At 34.8% G+C, this 21013-nt stretch overlaps 2 protein-coding genes across 9 annotated transcripts in view; both read right to left on the bottom strand.

The window, feature by feature from the left end:
- Positions 1-8069, bottom strand: part of LOC111709812 (PC4 and SFRS1-interacting protein) — a 31236-nt gene extending 23167 nt beyond the window's left edge. For all 8 annotated transcript variants that reach the window (XR_002766941.1, XR_002766942.1, XR_002766944.1 and 5 more), the window contains exons 1-12: positions 7961-8069; positions 7208-7307; positions 6593-6664; positions 6188-6277; positions 5668-6018; positions 5217-5264; positions 4859-4927; positions 4088-4182; positions 2818-2901; positions 2088-2174; positions 1388-1447; positions 751-835 (exon numbers count right to left, since the gene is read on the bottom strand). Coding sequence is in view for 1 of the 8 variants with exons in the window: in XM_023483725.1 (XP_023339493.1) it covers positions 751-835; positions 1388-1447; positions 2088-2174; positions 2818-2901; positions 4088-4182; positions 4859-4927; positions 5217-5264; positions 5668-6018; positions 6188-6277; positions 6593-6664; positions 7208-7307; positions 7961-8064 (1245 nt within the window). In the remaining 7 variants the exon portion in view is untranslated. The remainder of the gene's footprint in view (positions 1-750; positions 836-1387; positions 1448-2087; positions 2175-2817; positions 2902-4087; positions 4183-4858; positions 4928-5216; positions 5265-5667; positions 6019-6187; positions 6278-6592; positions 6665-7207; positions 7308-7960) is intronic.
- LOC111709811 (ATPase family AAA domain-containing protein 2) lies at positions 8069-21013 on the bottom strand. The gene is made up of 12 exons (XM_023483724.1): positions 20398-21013; positions 19779-20018; positions 14488-16818; positions 13948-14058; positions 13524-13635; positions 12758-12849; positions 11436-11535; positions 10885-10953; positions 10469-10626; positions 9848-10208; positions 9042-9239; positions 8069-8776 (listed from the first exon to the last, which is right to left on the bottom strand). Exons 1-12 carry the CDS (start codon positions 20532-20534, stop codon positions 8654-8656), a joined length of 4032 nt encoding a protein of 1343 aa, XP_023339492.1. The 5' UTR covers positions 20535-21013; the 3' UTR covers positions 8069-8653.

The raw sequence follows: 21013 nt of genomic DNA, 5'->3' as shown, positions 1-21013 counted from the left end.
ATAATGTCAAGAGGGGAAACCATCCACCGCATAACAGAGGAAAGGTTTTGGCAAGTGGAACGTAACTAACAGGTACAATATTAGTGTAATAGCGTAGGCACAACATGATAGGCTGTGGAATAATATGCTTCAGGACTTAGATCCTGCCTTGCCTCCAGGTAGGGATGGCCGGGTTGGACCGGACCATTACTTATCCTCCGTTGGCGGTTTGGGTTTCTCAAGATGGGGAAACTTTCAGATCAATAGTCCTATATCCTCGTAAATAAAGTTAAGTTCCAGCTTAAATGTTACTTCGGACAACTATTACCGGAACCAATTCGTAACTCGCGCATTCCTTAGTTTTGGCTTCCCAAAGATAGGAAAGTTTGGAACTCTTAAAATACGACAAGGTTTAGGATTGTTGCAATCAAATCAAATCATGTAAAAAATAAAAATAAAGTAAATAAAATAAAATGAAAAATAATGAATGATGAGCTTCATTTTTAAATGATGCAAGCCCTTGGAGAGGAACCTATTTAACATATTTATATCAATAAAATCAGGCTGTTACAAATGTCCTACTATCACCACCCAATCCCATAAGAAATGAAATGAAATGAATGTACTAAGTCAAGAATAAAATGAGGTCTTGTAGCTTGTACAAATTTAAAAGAAAATGGGATTGTCGTTTTTAATGTTAAAAAAAGATGCAGCACACAAAAAATAGTGAATCAACAACATTATGAGGCAATGGAAGGAGTTTTCTGTTACCTGGTAAGCAAAATAAGATTTAAACTTGTTATAAATCTGATCAGCTTTCTTCTGTATTTTCTCAATAGATGTTTCCATCTTCTTCCTAAATAATCAATCAATAATCAATCAATCATATTCGGTTGACCTGTCAATCTAACGATATCAAAAGCAAAAATGTTTAAAACACTAACGCCACTATTAAACCACTATCTATCAACTCATAAATTTTTTAATCAACTGAATAATCAACGCCCCCCCCCTCCTCACAGTCCAACAATGGTTTAAACCATGGACAACGAAAAAAATAGATTTGCTTATATCTTTTGTTGCAGGATAGGTGAATTATAGGTCGATTAAGATCTAGCAACAAAGTTTTAGGACATTAAGTTTTGTACTTTTGTGATATTTCAAAATTTCTAATAAAATGCTCTAATAATCAACTTATCAATATCATAAGCCAAAAAAAAACCCTTCACCTACAAATAAAACAGATAGTTAAAACAGATCAATATATATGATAAAAAACATAAATTAACAATAAATCCATCAACCAATGACTTTCATTTAGCAAACAAGTTTAACAAACGATCCATAAAAAACCACATCAATGAATCAATCAATCAACTAAAATAAAATCAATTAATCAATGTCTTACCTTTGATCCTGATCTGGCCAGGTATTGAAGCTGTGAGGACCAATATATTTCCGGAGCCGTCTACACAATACATCAGAATGTTAATAAATTTAAATATTCAACGGCATATATTTGTGGGATTTTTTTTTATGGGTTTACAGGGGTGTTTATTTTCTTCAAAAATAATTTCCCCCCAAAAGTTAGGTATTATTGCGAGGAGCGATGATTTTTTTAATGCTGAACTGAGAAAATAAGTGATTTTTTAGAAAGTATGAAAAGGATAAAAAAAACTCGCCATTTCATGTCCAAATTTTCATTCCCCCCCCCCAGATCTTCAAATAAAAAAAAATGTACCGCAGGTTTTCATGGGGGGAAAAAAGTAGATAAAATAATCTATTATTAAGATTTTTTCATTTAGACATATGAATTAGTAGACGGGAACCCCCCAGACTAAGAAACTTTATTTTCAATTATCTGAAAGTTACAGAAAGGGAAAAAAAACAAGGGGTCCATATTTTTAAGAATTAACCCCCCCCCCCCCCGGGGGGGGGGGGTTTTTTTTTTTTTTTTTTTTGGGGGGGGGGGGGGAATGAACAATTGAACACCAAGAAGAGATTTTTTTCATATTTTAGCTTTATAACTAAAAATTCAACAAAAAATTGTTGTCCGCTACGCGATGGGAAGAAAAATCAGTTTTCAAAAAATATTAAACACATCTCACCGAACTGTTGTTACAATGTCAGGTTGTTTTTTGAGCATAAAAGGAGCTAAAGAGAGCTCATTCAGTTCTTCTAGAGCTGAGATACACCTGAATATAAATATAGATAATAGATAAATAAAAAGCCAAGTTTAACAAATATAAGTAGATAAAAGTAGGTTTATTGTCTCTTTCTGTACAGTGTTACTCTACGTTTCTATTCTGCCTTTTATTAAGAATTATAATTTTTAAAAATATATACTTCGCGTGTTTGAGAGTCTGTCTTGTCTGTCCGTTTGTGTCCAATAAACGTAAAAAAACGGCTGAACCGTTCAGACCCAAATTTAGTTTTGGACTTAACATGTTCCTAAGGAAGGTTTAAAGATTAGTGAAATTGTTTTACAATGTATAAAAAGAGAAATGGTCACAATTGAATACACTAGCCTGTCAGGGGAGGGTTTTTCTAGCTGTCGGGAGGATTAAACGCAATATCTAGATACACTAACCTGTCAGGGGAGGGTCTTTCTAGATGTCGGGAGGATTAAACGCAATATCTAGATACACTAACCTGTCAGAGGAGGGTCTTTCTAGATGTCGGGAGGATTAAACGCAATATCTAGATACACTAACCTGTCAGAGGAGGGTCTTTCTAGATGTCGGGAGGATTAAACGCAATATCTAGATACACTAACCTGTCAGGGGAGGGTCTTTCTAGATGTCGGGAGGATTAAACGCAATATCTGGATACACTAACCTGTCAGGGGAGGGTCTTTCTAGATGAAGGGAGGATTTAATCGCAATATCTAGTTCCACTAATCTTTGTTCAATTTTCAGCCACCTAATATACAAGAAATTTAATCATTTATTTCTAATTTTTTTTCTTCAGGTTTTAAAAGGAACTTGAAAGAAATTTGAGAAATGCATTGTAAATCATTATTAGATTTGTAATTAAGTTTACTGGAAGAAGTACAAAATCAACAGTGAAAAAAATGTAAAAGCAAAAAGAAACAATCGCAAAATATTTTAAACCCGCCATTTTTTTCTGCTATGTCGAGAATGTTTTCTGTGAAACTTAAAAGGAAAGACCGGCTATGTAAGGTAGTTGAACTGAGTATGCAGGGTTGTGAAAAATTCTTTAGGATTCACTTGATAAATATAAAACGTTTCCACGAGCGCAATGTCGACATTCAAAATCATGTTTTTGGGTGGTACGTTTTCAGAATCGGGTTTTATTAAAAAACGATGACGAAAAATATGGTAAAAATTCTTAAGTAAACTAATTAGATGTTTAGGAACACATTTCGCAAAAGAAATTTGTCGATAAATCCAAGTTAAAATTAATTATTTCCTTTTTTTATCATTATATTCAATTTTTTATTTCCTATGAATTTGTTCGTAAATTCTTTAATGTCGTCTTTTTAATAAAAATTCCAGAAAATCTGCAGAAAATCTTTGTGATTAAAGAGAGATTACAGACACTAAAATTAAATAAGATTACTTATTTTCGATGACATGAGTTAATTTCAATTTTTTCAACCTGTTCCTAAACAACTAATTAGTTTATTGAAGAATTTTGTTAACATTTTTTGTCGTCGTTACTTAATAATTAAAAAGTTTTTAATGTCTCAAATGAATCAGAGTTTGTCCACAACACTGCATACTCAATTTAACTACCATACATAGCCGGTCTGTCCCTTTAAAAAAAGACTAAATAATTTTGAATAAAGACATGAGGACTGTGAAAGCTCAGGAGAAGAAAACAACAAAAATATTCTAATTTCTTTAAAAACCAAATAGGATTATATGAAAAATATTCTTATTTCTTTAAAAACCAAATAGGATTAAATCAAAAAAATTCTAATTTCTTTAAAAACCAAATAGGATTATATCAGAAATGCGCAACATTAACGCTGACTAAAATTCAAATGTAAAAACTTCCAAGGAAAACATATTTTTAGAGAAACTCATTTGTGCCTTTTAATAATTTTTCTATGGAGTTAATAAACATAAATATAAATACAAACCTTAGTTTACTTTTCCGTTTCTCAAGCTTCCTTGCTTTCTCTTCTTCCGGTGTTCTAGTGGTCTTAGACGGTGATACACCGTCTCCACTTCCGGTCTAGGATAAATCAATTAAATAATAAAATTAATTAAGTATTTATGAAATAAATCAGTTAGAACTAATTTAATCTATAAATTAATTTTTTGAATTTATTAATAAATAAGACTTAGTCGTATTTTCAAGTAATAACCCTTAAAGGAATGAATGAAATGTCATGATATCTACCGAATGATATTTATTGGATCAAGGCTTAAAGGAATGAATGAAATGTCATGATATCTACCGAATGATATTTATTAGATCAAGTAATTAAAGGAATAAATGAAATGTCATGATATCTACCAAATTATATTTATTAGATCAAGTAATTAAAGGAATGAATGAAATGTCATGATATCTACCGAATGATATTTATTAGATCAAGTAATTAAAGGAATGAATGAAATGTAATGATATCTATCGAATGATATTTATTGGATCAAGGCTTAAAGGAATTAATGAAATGTCATGATATCTACCGAATGATATTTATTAGATGAAGGCTTAAAGGGTACAGTTGAAAATTGTCCTCATTTAATGATGGTTTACTTGAAATTTCATCGACACTCCCTTTAAAATATAGTTATTGATTACATCTAATTAGTAATCATTAAATCAAGTAAGTAATAGTTTAGTTAATTGATTAAATAATCATTGAATCAATCAAATAAACTTTTAACAAATATTGACAAACCATTTTCTGCGGGGTTTTGTTTCCGACCGCGTTTTCCTTTTCTTCTTCTACTTCAGTCTTACTCGTTCCCTGAACAATTCTTATTTAAAGGGACTGTTAAGTGACCCTCCATTTATATAAAGTGGCATATCTGATTCACAACGTTCGCCATTAAACTTTATCTTATTTTTGTCAATTGTGGTTTCTTAGTAAAAATTTAGCTTTATGGTATAATTGTGAATTTGACATGCCGCTTCTGACATAGATGGTCTAAATCACATGCAATAACATCTGTTGTCTCTTTTAGTCCACATCGATGTTGACCCCCCCGCCCCTCCCCCCAAAAAATGATATTCATTTTACTAAAAATAATTCAAACCTTTTTAGTGGGTGGTTTTCTCAGCTTCTTTTCTCCCTCACCTTGACTCTGAAAAAAAAACATTAAAGGGAGTGACCGGCTATGTAAGGTAGTTGAACTGAGTATGCAGTGTTGCGGAAAACTTCTTTCGGATTCATTTGAGACATATTAAACTTTTTAAAGATCTGTAAATCCTGAGTTTGAGCTCAAATTCGACGTTCAAAACAAACTCCTACTTTGAAAACGTAAGTAGGAGTTTTGAACGTCGAATTTACGCTCAAACTCAGGATTTACAGATCTTTAAAAAGTTTAATATGTCTCAAATGAATCCGAAAGAAGTTTTCCACAACACTGCATACTCGGTTCAACTACCTTACATAGCCGGTAACTCCCTTTAAAAACTAAGATTTAAATGTAAATTTCAAGTTTTCAACTAAAATAAGGATAAATTATTAACCAAGCTATAACTTACGTCACTATCTGTATCTGTGTTCCTTGTCGGCGTACTGATATCCGTTCCAAACCGTTTAGGCTTGATAACTCGTCCGCTTCGACTGGTCTTCTCAGCCGATTCGTCGACCGGCTCCTCGTCTATCTTGGCCTTCTTGGCCGTCTTTGGAGTGTCAGAGTCAGCTTTAGGTTTAGAGTCTCCTGCTCCGTCCACTGCTTTTCGTTTTCCAGGTTTAGTCTCAGGTTTAGCAGGTTCTTTGGGTGTGGAAACCTTGGAAGATTTGGAAGTTTCGATTTTGGCGGATTTACTCATCTCTGGTTTGGTGGATTTTCCTATTTCTGGTTTAGGAGTTTCTTGTTTAGCTACAGGCTTCTAGAAAAACGAAAAAATTATTAGTTATAAAAAGTTAAGGATAATGCAAAAATATATATTATATTTATATATATATATATTATACTCCAATAGGAGTCCTGAGAATCAACACCACATAAACATAAACAGATCTTGAGTTCTGAAAATAGTTCTCATCTACTAATCCTACCTCAACCTTCTTTTTACTAGAAGGAGGTAGAGGAGATTCAACCATTGATGCTTCAACTGTAGTGTTCAGATCCTCGAAGTTTATATCATCCTAAATAGCGAGTTATAATTATAATAAGTTCAGATCATCATAAATCATCATGAACATCCATTCTACATTAATACAATTAATAAAAGTTAATAACATGAAGAAAAATTATGAAAAAAAGAGGAAAGAAAGGATAAAATTCATTTTAACATTTTCAATATACAGAAAAACTTGAACAATTCGAAATCATTAAAATTTCTGAACACAAAATAATATCAATTTACTGAACATGTGATATCCAATCAACCAACCAATCAGCAAACCAACCTACCAACCAACCAACGGACATGGATTAAAGATCTAAACCTAACTACTTACATCTACAGCAGCTATTTCCGGAGTATTCTCAATCTGATCCAATCCTTCCGGATATCCTTTCCTCTTCATGTTCTATCCGCAGCGAACATCATTAAAGGGATTGTTTGATATTTGATTTAAAAAGTAGAACTTTTTAATTTTTATAAAAGAAATTAGCAAAAGTATGTGTTCTTTTTTTCATTCAAAATCAGAAACTACACAAGCAAGGAGTATGAAATAGAAGGGAGAAACAACTGACGCGGCCCGCCCTTCCATATGATTGTACATGCTTAGCAGACGGGTACTCCATTTGTTTAAGAAATATTCAGAATATGCGGTAATTGTACATCAGACAAATATTTCTTATATAAATGGAGTACCGTCTGCAAAGCATGTCTAATCATACGGTAGGGCGGGCCGCGTTAGTTGTATCTCCCTTCTATTTCATACTCCTTGGACACAAGTGACGACATTCTTTAGCATTAAAAATTATAAGTAAAGGAGGAGGAAAATGAAAAAGAGAGATTGACTTGAAAGTTCTTTATCACTATTTATAATTTTCCCTAATTTTCGGCGCATTGACCCCGGTAAAAGTATCTGAAGTGTTTTCTAAATAATATTGAAATGATTGTGTTCCTTTGGAGCGAATTTCTCTTTGATTTCTTGAGAATATCTCCAAATATCTTCATTCTTCAGGCTAGCAGTCTCATATGTTCCGTAGAAATAGATCTTATACCTACAAGAAGGAGTTCACAATATAGAGCATTTACATTTATTCATTTTAGCTAAATTTCACAATTTGCGTTTTAACAGTTCTATATTTTATATATTTTTTTATCCCCTAAACTAAAAACTTTTAAGATTTGTTGATGATCGACCAAACCTCAGAGAGTTAATGAAGTAGGTGTTCAAGATTTTATTAAAAATATATTTCGGTCTGGGTTGACCCACGTCAGTTATTGAGATTGTAATATATAGGTTATATAGGGTATATTAATGCTAATGCCTGATCTAGATTGTAATATATAGGGTATATAGGGTATATTAAGGCTAAGGTTAATCTGCAGAATAATCAGACCTTTTATTTATAATCCGCATAGTAACCGGTATCCTGCAGGGATACCTTCAATATATAGGGTATATAGGGTATATAGGGTATATAGGGTATATAGGGTATATAGGGTATATAGGGTATATAGGGTATATTAATGCTAAGGTTAATCTGCAGAATAATTAGACCTTTTATTTATAATCCGCATAGTAACCAGTATCCTGCAGGGATAACTTCAATCGAGGGATCAAGCATTGATTCTCTAATTTATAAGTGCCCACATTGGATATCGATATCTAGCGCTCTACATTTACAATCACTTCTTATCCCCTGAATACCTATCTTTCGATGACATGCCCGTAATTCTAGCCGGCCATGGAGGATACCCCTTCACCTTCGCGAACACCAGCTCTCCGGGTTGGAACTTGTCTCCCTTCGGCATCTTATCTGAAATGAATAGAGATTACAGAATACTGGATACTGGTTAAAATGGAGTATATAAACTCAAAACTAAATAGGTGTACAGGGGGGGATTTTTGATTATTTTCAACGCTATTTTATTTTAATATTATCACACAGATAAAATGTTCTCACCCTGTAAAAAATGTCTTTTTTGTCACTTTTTTCAATTATTAATTCATAAAATTAAGAATTTAAAGCTGAACGACTGATAATACTTGATATATTATATTGGCAGTGAAAGCGAAAGAACATGTCAGCTCAACAAATATTCTACAATTTTCGATAGATTTAAAAACCCACAGTGGCAGTAGAAGCAGAATGATAATTTTCATGATTTAAAGATTTTTTCTTACTTAACTAATTTAATAACAAAAGCTGCCAAATATTAAATAAAAGCTAAAATTGCGAAACCGATTTGAGATTTTAAAATTAAACGATTGAATTCCGCTTTTTGAAGATTTTAGAAAAAGAAACCCCACACTTTATGATGATATAGCCAGCAGACAGATGATTTACATAAAAATGCGCAATTTCTTCATTTTGTACAAAACTTGATTAGGATTAAGGATTTATCTCCTGATCCTGTTAGTGTGCTCGGAGAGTCGATCCTGTTGTTTAATCCCGTCCAGTTCAGCTTGCAGGTCAGTCGGTAGATTCGTTCGGTCGAACTGAGTTTTATACAATCGAACCACCTAGATTTAGAAAAATACATGATAAAATTTATATTTATTTGACTATTTCAATTTCTTTTTGATATGGTGGCCACTACACTCTTTGCAGAAACAACATTTACGATAATCTTAAATCACGAGACGAGAAACTTTGCATTGAAAACTTTAAAGTTTGGAAAATAATAATTAAATTATAATTATGATAATTTTTTGATTTCCGAGAGAAAAACACAAATTGTGGATTTTTTATAAGACTCCGAAAATCCACGATAATTTTAAATTCTACCTTGGCAAGTATAGCATAGGTTCTCTCAAGCTTCTCAACAGTAAACCCTTCTGTGACCCTGACCACCTCGTTGTGTACAGCCATCAGCTTGTTTCCGTCTATCCTGACTCCGGTAGGTTGGCTGGGAGTCTCTTCTCGGACCGGTGCTAGAGCTACAGGTTCAAGTTCTTCTCCGGTTACAGGGCTTACATCAACAGTCTTAATACACAAATTGGGATCAAAGGTTTGATTTGTAGATTAAAATATAAAAAGTAACAACTCACAAGAAGTCCAAACCCCCAGTTCAAGATTCAAATTACTTTAGTATCAAATAAAATGGCATCAAAAGTGACATTTTTGCCCAGAAATGCGCGAAATTTGAAAGAGATGGGCTTATAAATTACATAGGATATACACGAACCGCGCCTATCGTAAATAAATTTTGTTTGACCGTCATCATTTTCTATCAGTTTTAAAGAAAAAATCCCCCCAAAATTGTTTGAAATGTAGGTATTTTCACTACATGCCACTATCCCAATGAATGCGGGAGGGGAAGAAATTTTTGTATTACAGGGTTACCCACAAAGGATGAGACTGTAAAGTCCACCTAAAACTCATAAAATATGACGAGTTCAAGGAAGTACAGTCTTTTAATGGCCTATTTAAGCATTTAGCAAAGAAATACACAGCTGCAAGGAGTTATGAATATAAGGAACCAGATTAATACATATAGTTGCAAGGAGTTATGAATGTAAAGAAACAGAGAAATACACAGTTGCAAGGAGTTATGAATGTAAAGAAACAGAGAAATATAAATATAATCTCACCAGTTTCTTCACAAGATTAATTGAGCTTGAATCCAGATCAATTTTTGAACCCTTCTCCTTCTCTCCTTTCTCCTCGACCCCTTCCTCCTCGACCCCTTCCTCCTCCATGGGTTCATCATTCTCTTCATCCTTTCCATCCTCCTCCTCCTCCTCCTCTTTCTCTTCCTTCTCCTTCTTCTCTTCGTCCGACTCGAAAATCTTCTTCTTGGCAACCTTTTTCCTCCCGGATCTAGCAACACCAGACGCCCACTTGTTGCGTCGACGTTTTTTCTTCCTGGCTCCTCCGGACCCTCCTTCACTAGGGGTCTCTCCAGTCTCCAGGTCCAGGTCATGGGTTTTATCCAACCCAGCATCCAAACATCTTAACACACAATTCATTTTTACAAAGAAGTAATTGCACAAATGGGTTATTCCCAATCTTTTTCGTTAGAAGTAAAAATATTGCATAATTTTAATATTTATTGCAATATAATTGTAAAATAGGTGGACAATGGACACTGGACATTTTTGTCAATTAATGCAAATTTTTTCATTTTAAAATTCTTAAATATACATTACACATTCCGCTAAGTTGTTCCTCTCTTTAATACTATAAAGGTTTAATTAATCTTAAAATCTTACTTAACACAGAACCAGTCTCCCTCTGGAACCTCTGTGATGGTTGGTTTGGTGCAGTATGTATGATAACCATGATCACAGCCGTCACAGAGCAGCATATTGCTGTCATCTTCTCTACTCTTACAGATCTCGCATCGCGTAGATACTATAGCCATCATATCCTAGATAAAAAAGTATCTCTGTTTCTCTGTCTGTTTCACAAAATAGTGAAAATAAAATATATTTCAGGATTAAAATTTTTTTTTCTTCAAATAAAATCCGACAAAATCTGAAGCTGCAAAACCCAAAACTCTAATTGAAGAGTGAAATCAAAACCAGAGTTGGTATTTGAAAAAAAAACACTTGAAACCCTAAAACCAACAACCAGAAACTTAAATCTTTTGGGAGTTATTTTAACCCTGATGAAAGCCCACCATTACCTGCATTTTACTGGGAGAAGGAACCAGCTCTGGGTTCTCCTTGTCCATCTTCTTGAGCTTGGAAGTGACCTTGGTTAAGGTGTTCATCTAGAGATTTAACTTTATGCCACGTTTTATGGAATTAGACTTAGATACCATTTATGGCAAAATGGATTTAGATACTAATTTAGGAAAATTAATGGATTTAGATTTTCTGGTCCGATATATTATTTGTTACAGATTTTCTGAATTTAGATGCTGTTAGTGGAAAATATTATGGAGTTAGATACTATTTATGGACAATTTTATGAAGTAAAATTATATTATGGACAATTTTATGGATTTAGATACTATTTATGGACAATTTTATAGAGTTAGATTCTATTTATGGAAATTTTATAGAGTTTGATACTATTTGAGGACCATTTATTAAATTAAGATTCTATTTCAGGACCATTTATTGGATTTAGATTCTATTTGTAGACAATTTTAGTGAGTCAGATTCTATTTGTGGACAATTTTTCAAATGTTAAATGATGTTATTTGTTAATGAATCCTAGATGAACCCCTGCCTTGGTTCTCCTCTCAACTATCTCCTTGCACTCATCCTCGAAGTCGGTGTCCATCTCAGACTTCACCAACGCGTAGGCAAAATCTTGAAGCGCACGCGCTCTAGAAATAATAAAAAAAATCTGTCTAGTTCAATTAAAAATACACAAAGGAATCTTTTAAACCTTTCCCCATGCATCGAATTTAAACATGAAAAATTGACAATTTACTTTTTCAAAATATCCTTGCGGATTGCTACACCAAAAAATAGTAAAGAATTGGCTAGAATTTCTTAAATTTCACAAGATTTTTTTCTTGACGGCTGGAGTACTTTGTGCCGATGTTTAAAGAATAGATGATTAAAGATAACTTAAAATTAAAAACTTTTGAGTTGTAAATCTCAGGATTAAGTAATGATAACATCTTATGCAGACCAACGGATTAACTTAATTCCTCTTTGATATCCCGTGGTGGTCCGACCATACAGTGAAACCTTTTATTGAAGGATCAAGCATTAATTCAACTCCCCACATATGATAAAACATATCAAGATTAACTCCCCACACATGATAAAAGATATCAAGATTAACTCCTCACATATGATAAAAGATTCAAGATTAACTCCCCACATATGATAAAAGATTCAAGATTAACTCCCCACACATGATAAAAGATATCAAGATTAAATCCTCACATATGATAAAGATTCAAGATTAACTCCTCACATATGATAAAAGATTCAAGATTAACTCCTCACATATGATAAAAGATTCAAGATTAACTCCTCACACATGATAAAAGATATCAAGATTAACTCCTCACATATGATAAAAGAAATCAAGATTAACTCCCCACACATGATAAGAGATTCAAGATTAACTCCTCACACATGATAAAAGATTCAAGATTAACTCCTCACATATGATAAAAGATTCAAGGTTAACTCCTCACATATGATAAAAGATTCAAGATTAACTCCCCACATATGATAAAAGATTCAAGATCAACTCCTCACATATGATAAAAGATTCAAGATTAACTCTTCACATATAATAAAAGATTCAAGATTAACTCCTCACATATGATAAAAGATTCAAGATTAACTCCTCACATATGATAAAAGATATCAAGATTAACTCCCCACATATGATAAAAGATTCAAGATTAACTCTTCAATAAAAGATTCAAGATTAACTCCTCACATATGATAAAAGATTCAAGATTAACTCCTCACATATGATAAAAGATATCAAGATTAACTCCTCACATATGATAAAAGATATCAAGATTATTTTGTTAAACCACAAGAAAGCCAGAATTGTTAAATAAGAAAATAAAATGGAACCTGTGACAAATGATTCTGTTAGTCTCGTATGCTAGATCACAATTGTACGCTGTCGCATTACTCGCGATTAGATCAATATCATTCAAGAAATCCTAAAATTAAAATATACTAATTAATTTATACTTGCGACAGTCGGCGTTTATATTAATACAATGAAGACAAATTTTTATTAAAAATGATTTGACAAGCATTTTTCAAATTTCTAGTTTACAGGTAAAAAGAGAAGTTGTTATAAAATGACTTCTCTTTATTTACATTAACTTAATCTTTTCTGTGATTTAGGTTTTTTTTCTTATTTGATTAAATAGACTCGATACGAGTATTTGATTAAATAGACTCGATACGAGTATTTGATTAAATAGACTCGATACGAGTATTTGAACTATAACAAGTCCATCTTGGGTTTAAAGAAGGTTAATTTCTTTAACACCAAAATCAAGATATTTTGTATTTATTTTCAAACATTTTTTACTTTTTATCTGATTTGATAGATTTTAAAGGGACCGTCTGCGTGATTTGAAAAGACCCAAATTTAAAGAGTTAGCACGTCAGTTTCTCAAGGACCTTTGTCTGACCATAATTTAAGAAACTAGTCTGAATATTTATAGTTTCTCATTAGAGAATTTTCCTCAGAGTAATACAAATAAAGATTCAAAAGGTACCATAGCAAATCAAACATTTGTTTATTAAACTGGAGGCTCAATGGAAAACTGGAGAGTTAATTGAAAAAAAGTTGACAGTCCCTTTAATAAAATTAGATTTCCACCTGAGCACATTTATAATCCCCGTCGTCAAGCTTGATGTGCATCTTTTCAAAGTCCATCGGGTTCCTCACGTAGTGCAGGTAGTCGTCCACTTCATCTGTGTTTACGGGGACTCTAACATAATCAATCAATCAATTAAACAATCAATCTTTCAATCTATTTATCAATCAATAAATCAACCAATCAATCACTCAACAGATATTTCAAATAAAATCTCCATAATCCTATTCATATTCAAATACTTAAACATTAAATCAATTAATCAATCTATCAAGCAAGCACCCTCACTCAAATGAAAAAAGTATCATCCCTTCTAACTTTCTAAACATTAAATCTAACACTATTTAAAGTAAAATCATAATATTACTTTCTAACATATTAAACCTTCAAGCAATCGATTAATTTATCAATCAATCAATCAATCACCTGAACATGAAGAACTTTGACTCTCTGTTGATCTTTGCCCAGATATCCCTGAGGAATATCCTCAGTTCCCTCAGCAAGTGTTCTTCCTTCTTCAACAGACGTTTCTCCTCTCTTACAACAAATATTTCAAATTAAAATCCGTTCTAGTTCCATTTCATATTGAACAATATACAAGCATTTCCGTCAAACCAGTATTTTAAGCATGTACTTAACACATTTTTGTATTAACCTTATAATATTTTTTACTAAAATTAAGTTTTCGAAAGTTTGTGTTCATGTCCCGAAAATCAAAATTTATAGCCTTGCACTTTGCAAGATACTGTATGATGTAGAACTCCCTATTTGTGGATATATATAATGTCCCTATCAGTGGATATATATAATGTCCCTATCAGTGGGTCGCTTGATTCACGACTTCAAGTATAAAGTTAGTTATGTTCAAAAATATAACACGAACATTTAATTATAAAAGTTTTATTTTTTGAGTTCGAAAAAAGTTTTTTTTTAATTTTTGGAAAATGTTTTAATAATAAATTTTACCTAGCTGTTAGTTTCCTGCACTCTGGTTCCGCTAGAACAGGAAGAGACTCAACAGGTTCCGGTATCGGAGCAGGTTTAGGAGGCAGAGCGGAGCAAGATACAATCAGAGGACGGAAATATTCTCTTCGCTCATTCTCTCCCGGGTTCTCCAGCTTGTACACCTCCCTGTAGTAGGGAAGGAACATACCCTGCAGCTCCGGGGGCAGGGTGGAGTAGGGTCGGTTCGAGACTGCCAGGATAAGAAGAGGAGCTGTGGGAGGAATATCTGTGAGAAGGGTTGTCAGGGTTGCACGAACCGTCTCCGAGATAGTATCCCAGAGAAGGCAAAGATGCGGTATATAAAGTATTCCAGGCATGGTTCGTCTGGCAGAGTGAATAATCTGATTACATGCCTCCTCCGGGGTTCGAGCAGAGTTGGAGAAGAGAGCAGGGATATCTAACTTCTGGCAGGGAAACTTCTCCATAAAATGAAGCAGAGCAGGACCAATATACGTAGTCTGACCTTGGCCTTCAGACCCTACAATCATAAGACGTGGTCTATGAGTCAGAGTCGGGGGAATCAGTGCTCCTTTCCCCATACCCGAGTGGGGGAATATTCTCTTGATGTTTGCTACAATGTTTAGATAGGTTGGTTCGAGTAGGGTTTTCATGTGACGAGGGAGAGGAGAAAGGATTTTATCCTCAACCCTGTGCGTGGACGGAACTATTTTTCTCAGAGCTTTATCAAAATCCTCCCGGAGAACCACAATCTGGTTCAAATCTATTTGTAGTTTCTGACTGGACTCATACACCTGGGGATATCGTCGTCGTAGAGCGTTGAGCGCAGATTCGGCACATAGTCCCTTGATGTCAGCTCCGCAGTAACCCAGAGTCTTGGAGGCCAGGAAATTCATGAGTTGAGGACTGATTGGTGGATTCCAATCCTTGGTGTGGAGTTTGAGTATCTCTTTCCTAGTGCTCCGGGTAGGAAGGGAGAACCGGAGCTCTCGATCAAACCGGCCAGGACGCCTCAGGGCCGGATCAATGTTTTCAATCCTATTGGTTGCTCCGATCACAATAATATCTCCTCGGTTATCCAACCCGTCCATGAGAGCTAGCAATGTGGAGACTATACTACTATGAATCTGATCTTGTCTCGAGGATCGAACTGGAGCTAAACCATCGATCTCGTCAAAGAATATGATCGAAGGACGCATCTGATACGCCTGATCAAAGAGTAATCTCAACTGTCTCTCAGATTCTCCGATCCACTTTGATAAACAATCCGCTCCCTTTCTCATGAAGAACGCAACCTTTCTATTCTCCGTAGAGCACTCGCAGGCTAGAGCTCGAGCTAGCAAGGTTTTCCCAGTTCCAGGGGGTCCGTAGAATAGCACTCCGCGGGGAGGAACTATTTTAAACTGATTAAACAGCTCAGGGTAGAGAAGAGGAAACATAACCATCTCCTTCAAGGAGTTCACATACTCCTTCATCCCACCAATACTATCAAAGGTTACGCCCATATCCATCTCCATGGGTTGAACGTCAGCTAGGGATGAACCAACCTTAGCTCTCTCCTTAAATACAGATTTTGTTACATCCTTCTTGGTCATATTCAGGGGTCGGAGCTTCTCTCGTTCGATCAGCATTCGTTTAGTTTTACGGCGATCAAAGGCTTCCTCATCACTGCTGCTACTACAGGACGCGGAGCTGCTGGACTCTCCCGTTCTCTGTCGTCTAGATCGTCCACCTCGTCCTCGGCTACGGTCGTTTCTAGACCTGGAGCTGAAACCGTTCTCTCGTCCCATTGCACTTCTCCGGATCAAACCTTGATCCTTTGAGTTTTTATCATCATTGGCTGGGAATTCATCCTGATATCTGGTCGTGTTCGCTCTTTTCTGTCGAAGACTATATTTCTTCTTTTTAGGACTAGCGCAGCCATTGAACTCATCCTCAGAACAATATTTATCCATGTTCATCAGTTTAGAACTCCCTCTGGTTTGTTCCACCGGAGCATCTCCGTAATTAAACCTCTTAACTGGAGCCCGGGTTCGTCTTGATGTTCTCCGGGTCCCCTCCTCCTGCTCTTCCTCAAACTCGTCCGAGTCCTCCGTCTCAACCTCGTCAACCTTCTCAGCTCCAGACTCTGTGTCTGCATCTGCATCATCCGCCGGCCTACGACGTGGTCGTCCTTTCCGAACAGCGGCCTCCGTCACGGTTGGATCGGCCTCATCCTCATCCTCGGTATTATCCTCAATCTTCTCCTTCTTAGCCCTGAGGCTTTTCTTCCTAGAGGCAAGGGGCTCATTTTCTTCACTCTCAGGTTCTCCTTTCTTAACCCGTCCTCGAGTTCTAAAATGTATCATTAAAGGACTGTGTGTGTAATTTGAAGTGACCCTGCATTTATCAAGTGGCGTGTCCTATTCACAAAAGTTCTTTGTCTGATCAAGGATAACGTTGTTCCTCTGTAAATGTGACGTGTGGATTTATACAGCAGAGACAGTGAGGGAATGTGTTAAAATTTTACATGGAAAAATTACGATATCTTTCTTATTATTAACTAAATGAAGGTTTAAAAGGAACCACTGTGAATCGGACATTACACTTGCTGGTAATAGAACAGTTTGCGGAATTGACATGTGGAAAACGTTCTATACAGTCAAAAAATGTCACGTATAATTTTTTTCAAGTTTTCAAGCACCCAACAACCCATTATACAACTAAGAATGCATAAAACGTCAAGAAAATTAGTTTCAATTAAAATTAGGATTTCTCTAGAACTTTATATATTCTTGAAGACCAATTTTTATATTTAAAAAATATTTATAAGTTTAAAAAGAAGCAATAATCCCGGAATAAAAGACAGACATCTCCCATCAACAATTATTTACAATTATTTACAGTATTTAAGAACTAGAAACGTAATTTTAATCTAAATTAAGATATACTTTTTATATATATATATATAAATTTTGAAAACATTTTTTTTCAATAAATAAACAAAAATTGGAAAAAAATAATGCCGAATTTTATTTAGTCTTTAACACACCCTGGCAACCCCTGAGTGTCCACAAAAAAATTCAGCCCAATCGGTCCAGCCGTTTGACCGGCTATACGCTACTTATATATACACGAATGTCGTGTTTTATTATATAGATGAATAGATTATATTGTGGACGAGCTAGAAAGTCTTCCAGTTCCGGTACAAGTTAACCCTCCCTTAATAGAGTGGCATTCATAACGATACCTGTACCTATTTGTAACCTTTGTCTGATCGTCGATTAAAGAGTAATAGTTATTTTACTACCTGAAAATTGATAAATTTTGACTGTGGTTTCCTGTAAAATTGGTTTCTGGTTTTATACAACTCAGAGACAAAGAACACTTTATCTAGTAAAGTGAGGATATCTTCCTTACTCAAAGTTTATTTTGGGTACCGGTGTGAATCGGATATGCCACTCTATTATTGGAGGGTCTACAGTCTCTTTAAATGGAATACAAAGACGATCTCAATCTATATTATGTCTCCAGCAATCTTCTAGGTTTTATTTAATTTAGCTTTAATTCAAAAACAATCAATAAAAGATATGAGAATATTTCTTGAGCTTAACAACGTGTTTAAAAAACCAAGATGTGGAATGATGTCTATTAGGTTTGTAAACCATGAACCCCCGTTACCATAAGATTTGAAAAAATATTGAATTATTTGGATGAACGACATGTTGTCCATATTTATCATGTTTAGAAAGATTTGAAACAAAAAATGTTTAAAGGGGAGGGTACACTTTTCCCATTTGAATATATTTTGGACTCCTGTCTTCATTTTTTCAGGAATCTGAATGAAATTTTGCATATGGGCATCATTTGTGTTTGTTTTAAGTAAAATAAAAAAAATATAAAAAAAAAATATTTTTTCCCTCTTTTTCCACATTTTTCCATGTTTTTAAAGCTTTTTCACCAAAAAGTCTGAATAAAATACCAGCTAGGTGCTTTAAACACCTGCTTGTTAGTCAAGAATCTCATTACTAACATCAGAACGAAGTTTAAGGTTTTTCAGATCCTTTTTCCCCCTATTTTCCCCCTATGTTCCCCTTATTTTATCATATTTTCCCACTTTGATAATGTTTTCAGATTTTCTGGATTCATGGATTCATTTTTCTAAGAATCTGAATGATATTTTGCATATGGATATCATTTGTGTTTGTTTTAAGTAAACAAAAAAAAAAAATTGGAAAAAAATATTTTTTCCCCCTTTTCCCACATTTTTCCATGTTTTTTAAAGCTTTTTCACCAAAAAGTCTGAGTCAAATACCAGCTGGGTGCTTTAAACACCTGCTTGATAGTAAAGAATCTCATTACTAACATCAGAAAAAAGTTTAAGGTTTTTCAGATCCCTTTTCCCTCATTTTTTCCCCTTTTTCCACATTTTTCCATATTTTTCCATATTTTTCCATATTTCAGATTTTCTCGATTCATAAATTAATTTTTCAACAAAAATTCAATTTTTTTTGCCTTAATTGGATTATATATTTTTAAAACAAAATAAAAAAGGGGGGATTTTCAATCCAGTCAATCAATCAATAATTTATTCAATCGCTCAATCAATCAAGCTATATTTAATATTTCTCTTTACTTTCCACCATTTACCTGAACCTCTCCCCCACCACTTCAGTAGTAAAGGTAAGTAACTACTTTTATAAACAATGATGTAATTAACTGAAGAAATTCATTTAAAAACATATTTTATCATATTTTCCCAGTTTGTTAATAGTTTTCACATTTTCTAGATTCATGAATTCAGTTTTCATCGACAAATAAAGAACTTTTTAAACACCTGCCTTCATTGGATTTTTTTTGAAAAACAAAATAAAAAGTTGGTGGGAAATATTTTATCAGTCAATCAATGCATCATTTAAGCAGATGCTCAATCAATCACATAATCTGAAAAACCTTAAACTTCGTTCTGATGTTAGTAATGCGATTCTTGACTAACAAGCAGGTGTTTAAAGCACCTAGCTGGTATTTGACTCAGACTTTTTGGTGAAAAGGTTTAAAAAACATGGAAAAATGTGGAAAAAGAGGGAAAAAATATTTTTTTCCATATTTCTTTTTTATTTTACTAAAAACAAACACAAATTATGCCCATATGCAAAATTTCTTTCAGATTCCTGAAAAAATGAAGAGAGGAGTCCAAAATGTATTCAAATGGGAAGTGTACCCTCCCCTTTAAACATTTTCTCGTTTATGTTTTGGAACTTGAAAATGTTGTTGTAGCATTCCATTTTATTTTGTGACCCCTGTATGTAGCTGACCTAGGTTTAGCCGGATGAGCTTCCGGTTCACTTTGAGACTCACTAACTCTCCGAGTACTTCTCCGGGGAGTTGGTTCTGCCTCCGCTCCTTCTTCCTCCTCCTCCTCCTCCTCCTCTTCTTCCTCCGAACCTTCGGAGGCAATAGCTCTAGCTCTGGGTTTCATACGGCTCCGGACTGGAGTATCCTCTTCCGTATTTTCGTCGTATGTTTCCGCCAAGCTGACCCGTCCTTTCCTTCTTCTGGAGGGTCAAGGTTATATTTTAATTAAAAAAATACTTTTTCAAGATGATATTTTATTATTAATTTTAAATATTGAGGGGGGGGGGCGGGGGGACTATATTCCCCTATTTTTTGTTCTTTTAAAGCAAAAGTCCACTGATTATCTCCTTAAAACAATTATTTTCAAAAGCATTCATTAAAAAAAAGGAAAAAATGGTGCCTTTGGATCCCCACAAAAATTCCTCGGAAGTCTAAGTTGATTTTCCGAATTTCCATAGAGAACTTTTTCTGGTACGATATGTTCAGCGTATAATGCTGAATTGTAAAAAATAAAAAAATTACGGGATTAGCCCCCCCCCCNTGGGGGGGGGGTATGCTTTAAAATATAAAATCCTTGACCTTGAGTAGGGTTCTTCCTCATCAGCGCCTTCTTCACTTAGTTTCCTCGCCTGCCGTTTCCTCAGATCCCGAGTATATAAACGATTGAACTCGCTCTGCTCGTCTTCAGATGGCAGGCTCTGCAGATAGGAACTCATCCCTCGGCGGCCACTCCTAGTTTTTCGTCCAAAGGGAGACCCATTCTTGACGGAGGGTGAGAATCGAACGTGGTGAGCGGCGGAGGGATAAAACGGCGGAGATTCGACTCTTTTCAAGTTTTCTTCCTCACTTTCACTTTCAGATTCGTCCGGGTGATTTAGTTTTCCGTTCTCGTGAGCAGATCCTCGTGGAGAGCGTCCCACCGCAGTTATCGGAGATCCACTGCTCCGTCTCGACCTGGTTGATCTACCCAGCGCTGATCTAGGGGACCTGGAGCCGGACCCTGATCTTCCTTTCCGTCCTGTTCTCTTGGGGGATACAATAGCAGAGCGGGGACTAGGTTTAGAGCTAGGACTGGTTTGTTTCTCCGACTTGGTTTGATATTTAGGAGAGATTAACCATTCTCCGTCTCTTCCTCCGTTAAACTTAGGTTTAGGTTCTCTACTTGATCTTCTTTTCTCCTCCGGCTGCCGGACAA

Source organism: Eurytemora carolleeae, unplaced genomic scaffold, assembly GCF_000591075.1.
Source record: "Eurytemora carolleeae unplaced genomic scaffold, Eaff_2.0 scaffold1001, whole genome shotgun sequence".
In the NCBI taxonomy this organism is placed as follows: domain Eukaryota; kingdom Metazoa; phylum Arthropoda; class Copepoda; order Calanoida; family Temoridae; genus Eurytemora; species Eurytemora carolleeae.
Note: the sequence above shows the minus strand (reverse complement) of the source record. Positions and strands in the feature narration are given on the sequence as shown.

Excerpts from the sequence above, each read along its gene's own strand:
- LOC111709811 (XM_023483724.1), bottom strand. The coding sequence starts at position 20,534 with ATGAGTTCCTATCTGCAGAGCCTGCCATCTGAAGACGAGCAGAGCGAG. Across the intron at positions 20,019-20,397 it reads GAGGAAGAACCCTACTCAAG|AAGAAGGAAAGGACGGGTCA; the intron begins GTCAAGGATTTT and ends TTGACCCTCCAG. Across the intron at positions 13,636-13,947 it reads TCAAAGTTCTTCATGTTCAG|AGTCCCCGTAAACACAGATG; the intron begins GTGATTGATTGA and ends TGATTATGTTAG.